At 53.8% G+C, this 5,679-nt stretch overlaps 1 protein-coding gene across 1 annotated transcript in view; it reads left to right on the top strand.

Moving 5' to 3' along the window:
* Nucleotides 1–716: 716 nt before the first annotated feature.
* Nucleotides 717–5,679, top strand: part of PRKCG (protein kinase C, gamma) — a 14,385-nt gene continuing 9,422 nt past the window's right edge. The window contains exons 1-5 of the mRNA XM_005863127.2: nucleotides 717–964; nucleotides 2,241–2,375; nucleotides 2,506–2,593; nucleotides 2,876–2,905; nucleotides 5,124–5,273. Of these exons, the coding sequence (XP_005863189.1) occupies nucleotides 732–964; nucleotides 2,241–2,375; nucleotides 2,506–2,593; nucleotides 2,876–2,905; nucleotides 5,124–5,273 (636 nt within the window). The 5' untranslated portion in view covers nucleotides 717–731. The remainder of the gene's footprint in view (nucleotides 965–2,240; nucleotides 2,376–2,505; nucleotides 2,594–2,875; nucleotides 2,906–5,123; nucleotides 5,274–5,679) is intronic.

Here is a 5,679-nt window from a genome sequence, read left to right as displayed (position 1 = left end):
AAACATTGATGAGAGAAATATCCATCAGCTGCCTCCTGCACACTCCCTACTGGGGATGTGCCCGCAACCAAGGTACATGCCCTTGACTGGAATCGAACCTGGGACCCTTCAGTCCGCAGGCCGACGCTCTATCCACTGAGCCACACCGGTTAGGGCTCTTCATTTTTTTAATATATATATATTTTTTATCGATTTCAGAGAGGAAGGAAGAGGGAGAGAGAGATAGAAACATCAATGATGAGAGAGAATCATTGATCAGCTGCCTCCTGCACGCCCCCCACTGGGGATCGAGCCGGGCATGTGCCCTTGACCGGAATCGAACCTGGGACTCTTCAGTCCGCAGGCTAATGCTCTATATATCGAGCCAAACTGGCTAGGGCTTCATTTTTTTTTAAATTATTGATAAAGGTATTACATATGTGTCCTTGTCCCCCCATTGCTCCCCCGCCCCCTAATCATGCCCTCACCCTCACCCTCATCCCCTGTTGTCTGTGTCCGTTGGTTATGCTTATATACATACAGGTCCTTTGGTTAAGTTCTTTTAATGGCCATGGGAGACCTCAAGGTCCTTGAGAGGGAGGGGGTGAGAGAATGGCCAGGTCCTAACTCCTGGGTCCTAACGGAGGAAGGTCTGATTTTGGGGCAAAGAGCTCTATGCCTTGTCTTCTGCGTACTGGGGAGGTAGGTAGACAGCAAAGACTCCTGGGCCAAGAGAGAGTTTGGAAGTGTCCATGCTGACCGGGGGTGGGCTAGGGGCCTCTTTCTGGATCTCTAACCCCATCTCCCCTCCTTCCCCTCCCCGTCCAGTCGGTGAGGCCCGCAACCTCATCCCCATGGACCCCAACGGTCTGTCCGACCCCTATGTGAAACTGAAGCTCATCCCAGACCCTCGGAACCTGACAAAACAGAAGACCCGGACAGTGAAAGCCACGCTGAACCCTGTGTGGAACGAGACCTTTGTGTTGTGAGCCTCGGGTGCAGGGGAGGCTGTGACGGCTGACAGAGGATGATCTGAGGGTCCTAGTGGCTCACAAGCCTGGTGGGAGGGGTTGGGGTAGAGGGAACACCCAGAAAAGAGCAGAGAAGGAGGGGGAGAAGGAATAGAATGGTTGGGGGAGAGGAATGGAGATGCAGAAGCTGAGAAACAGACATCTATGTATTCAATCGTCATCAAAGCCCAAAGCCCCCCCACTTTAGAGAGAGACAGAGATGAGGAAGAGTGGGAGGGGGAGGAGAGAAAGAAAGAGAGAGCTAGCTTAGTTGGTTAGCCGTGGTCGGCAAACTGCGGCTCGCGAGCCACATGCGGCTCTTTGGCCCCTTCAGTGTGGCTCTTCCTAAGCCTTAGGAGTACCCTAATGAAGTTAATAACAATGTACCTACCTATATAGTTTAAGTTTAAAAAATTTGGCTCTCAAAAGAAATTTCAATCGTTGTACTGTTGGTATTTGGCTCTGTTGACTAATGAGTTTGCCGACCACTGAAGCATTGTCCTGATAACACCAAGGCTAAGGGTTCCAGGGGTCCTCAAACTTTTTAAACAGGGGGCCAGTTCACTGTCCCTCAGACCGTTGGAGGGCCGGACTATAGTTTAAAAAAAAACAAACTATGAACAAATTCCTATGCACACTGCACATATCTTATTTTGAAGTAAAAAAACAAAACGGGAACAAATACAATATTTGTATTTGCATGTGGCCCTCGGGCCGTAGTTTGAGGACCCCTGGATCCCTGGTCAGGACACATACAAGACGCAACCAGTGAATGCACAAGTTGATGTCTCTCTCTCTCTCTCTCTCTCACCCTAAAATCAATAAGGGAGAGAGAGAGAACCCTAGAACGAGACAGACACCTCTCTCTCTCTCTCTCTCTCTCCCTAAAATCAATAAGGGAGAGAGAGAGAGAACCCTAGAACGAGACAGACCGAATAGAGGAGTTTGGGAGCAGAGGGGTGGTGTGATGGGTGATCGGGTGGCAGGGAAAGAAAGAGAAGCCAATTGACACAAAGACAGGGACAGAGACCTGGAGAGAAAGACCTGGGGCAGGTATGGGAAGGGGCCAAGACTGGGGGAGTCGGAGAGAGCTCTCCAGGCAGGGCCCTGGTGTGGGAAGAGGGAACCCCTGTGGGGAGACACTGCACAGACCCCAGCTCTCTGGCTTCGCCTTCTGCCCCGCAGGGGATGGGGAGGGAGGGATCGGGGCAGCGTGCACAGGGCCCCTCACTCTGCCCCCCGTTCCCGCAGCAACCTGAAGCCGGGGGACGTGGAGCGCAGGCTCAGCGTGGAGGTGTGGGACTGGGACCGGACCTCCCGCAACGACTTCATGGGCGCCATGTCCTTCGGGGTGTCCGAGCTGCTCAAGGCGCCGGTGGACGGCTGGTGAGGGCCAGGGTGGGCGGCGGGCGTGTCCACCTCCCTCTGTGTGTGGGCTCCCTCCTGCGGGCCGACACCGTTCTCCCTCCCGGCCCCTCTCTCCCTATCTCCCCCTTTCTCTCCATCGGTATGTCAGGTACAAGTTACTGAACCAGGAGGAGGGCGAATATTACAATGTGCCCGTGGCCGATGCTGACAACTGCAGCCTCCTCCAGAAGTTTGAGGTACGGGGACCCGGCTTCCCCACGGAAAACCCAACCCGCGCCCCGCACCCCCTCCTTCCCCCGCACCCCACTACATACCCAAACACCTACTGGTCCTGGGACTACAATTCCCAGAAGGCCCTGGGGCTCCTTCCTTGGCTTTTCTAAGGGATTCCTGCCTCAAGGTCTGATGGGAATTGGAGTCCCTATTCATCCCCTGCAGCTTGGGAGTTTGAGGGGGGGGGATGTCCCCCACCTCCTACCTCCCTGGGGCTCTGACTCTGGCTTTCTCCCTCCCCCCAGGCCTGTAACTACCCCCTGGAACTCTATGAGGTGAGTGGCGCTGAGACCTGGAATGGAGACAGTGTCATTCCTGGGATCTGTGTGTGTCTCTCTCTGTCCCCTAATATCTGTCTTCATTTCCGCGCACATGGGCCGAACACATAGCAGGTGGCAGGGTTATGCTTGCTGAGTAGTCCTAGGTGAACCTGACTCTCAGGTAACTCCCCGAGGTAGGGACACAGTCACAGGTATGATACCTAAATCCCAGGATAATGTGCTAAATCGGAGTCCAGGGCACTAAAGAGGCACAGACTAACCCAGTTTTGTGGGGGAAGGTAGTCAGGGAGGACTTCCCTGAGGAGGCGCCACCAGAATTGATCCTGGAGTTTTTCTATGTATTTATCAGGGTGGCCTCGCTCTCCTGCATTCGTTTACTCACTCACTGAGCACCTGTTTCTGGAAGTGTCAGATATGCCAAGCCCTGTGCCGGCATCTCCTCTTTCAGTGTCGGTGAGAGCTACAGACAGAGAAATTCACCCGCAGAAGGGATATGTTTGATGATGGAGGGCCTTGGGCACTGGGCACGGGGCACCAGGGAGGTCCCGGAGGTACCTGGCCCTGCCTGGGAGACTCAGAGAAATCTTCCCAGAGAGGTGGGGCCATGGAGGACGTGCAGGGTTCCCCTGCAAAGGAGAGGGACCCCGGGCCAAAGAAGGAATGCTTTCTCCCTCATTTATCCGTTCATAAAACGTTTTGTCGAGCCCCTCTGTGGGTAAGGCAGGGCCCTCATCACCGGGGATAGAGCGGGGGAACAAGGGAGAAAAACATTCCTGCCCCCATGAGGCTTCACACTGAGAAAGACGTGAAACAAAATAAACAAGAACATGTTAGAAAGCAATGAGCGACGTGGAGAAAAATCAACATTAAGGAGGGTAGGGAGTGTCCTAGGAGAAGTGTTTGTGGTTTTAACTGCAGTAAGCAGAGAAGGGGTCACTGAGAAAGGGTGGTAAAGATGTGAGGGAGGTGAGAGAGTGAGCCACGAGGAGAGGAGGGCCTTCCGGGCAGAGGGGACAGCACGTGCAAAGGCCCTGAGGTCAGGGCGGGTCTGCAGTGTCTGCTGCACAGCAGGGAGGACAGGCTGGGGGCGGGGGAGAGCAGGAGGTGAAGTCAGAGAGGGAAGATGGTGGCGGGAGCCTTGTCATTCATTGGAAGGATTTTGGCTTTTAACCTGAGTGAGATGGGAAGGCTATCGCGACCACACAGGTGGAGCAGCAGGCCCAGGGCACAGGGGTGGTGAGGATGTTCAGACTCTGGGTCTGCTCTGAAGGTTGAGCGATAGGAACTGTATTCCTGAGACTGCCCTCCATTCAACACCCTCTTGCTGAGGCCGCTTGTGTTCCAAGCCACGTGCTGGGTGACAGTGGAGAAACAGGAAGGAGGCAGACAACCTGCCGTTCATGGACTTTGATTTCTGGCTCTGCTTATTGTTCCACTGTGTGACTTGGGGCAAGTTACTTAACATCTCTGTGCCAGCTTCCTCTTCTCTAAAAGGGGGTGGGGTGCTAACAGGGTTTTCCAGAGGCTTAATGGCGTACTGCAAGCTCTAGAAGGGTTATTTAAATAATAAATAAACCCTGCCGTTCATGGACTTTGATTTCTGGCTCTGCTTATTGTCCACTGTGTGACTTGGGGCAAGTTACTTAACGTCTCTGTGCAGCTTCCTCTTCTCTAAAAGGGGGTGGGGTGCGGTGCTAACAGGGTTTTCCAGAGGCTTAATGGCATACTGTAAGCTCTAGAAGGGTTATTTAAATAATAAATAAACCCCCTGGCTCTGGAAAGTCCTAGAAAGTTCTTAAGCCAAGCAGGGGGCGGGGACAACTTTGTTGACTAATGAGTTTGCCGACCACTGGTGTAGGGTATCTCCCCACCCTTTTCATTCTTGGATGCTGTCTCTCTCTCTCTTTTATTTTTTTAAAACATATTTTTATTGATTTCAGAGAGGAAGGGAGAGGGAGGGAGAGAGAGAGAATCATCAACGATGAGAGAGAATCATGATCATCTGGCCTCCTGCACGCCCCCTACTGGGGATCGAGCCTGCAACCCAGGCATGTGCCCTTGACTGGAATGGAACCCAGGACCCTTCAGTCCACAGGCCGGCGCTCCATCCACTGAGCCAAACTGGCCAGGGCTGGATGCAGTCTCTCTTAGGGGCACCCCCCTTGTCCCCGTGGGGGATCTGACTACCTCGGGGTCTCTCCCTTTCTCGCAGCGGGTGCGGATGGGTCCTTCCTCTCCCATCCCCTCCCCGTCCCCTAGTCCCACCGACTCCAAGCGCTGCTTCTTCGGGGCGAGCCCGGGACGCCTGCACATCTCCGACTTCAGCTTCCTCATGGTTCTCGGAAAAGGCAGCTTCGGGAAGGTGGGATTCCCGGGGCTGGGGGGGGGGGTGTCTGGAGGGCGGTCACACTTCTGGTCCTCGGCCAGGAGTAGGACTGAGTCCCCAAAGAGGGTTGGATGGGGCCCCTCGGGTCCCTGGAGAGGAGAGACATGAAGATGTGAATTGCAGAGCATTTGAGGTCTTGCTCCGCGGCGTATGTCTTCAGTTTAGCTCAAATAAACTCACTAAAATTTTATTTTATTTTTGAATATATTTTTATTGATTTCAGAGAGGAAGGGAGAGGGAGAGAGAGAGAGAAACATCAATGATGATAGAGAATCATGGATCAGCTGCCTCCTGCACTCCCCCTACTGGGGAATGAACCCACAACCTGGCCATGTGCCCTTGACTGGAATCGAACCCGGGACTCTTCAGTCCGCAGGCCAAT

The sequence above is a fragment of the Myotis brandtii genome, unplaced genomic scaffold (assembly GCF_000412655.1).
Source record: "Myotis brandtii unplaced genomic scaffold, ASM41265v1 scaffold1720, whole genome shotgun sequence".
NCBI lineage: Eukaryota > Metazoa > Chordata > Mammalia > Chiroptera > Vespertilionidae > Myotis > Myotis brandtii.
This window is presented reverse-complemented; position numbering and strand designations above follow the sequence as displayed.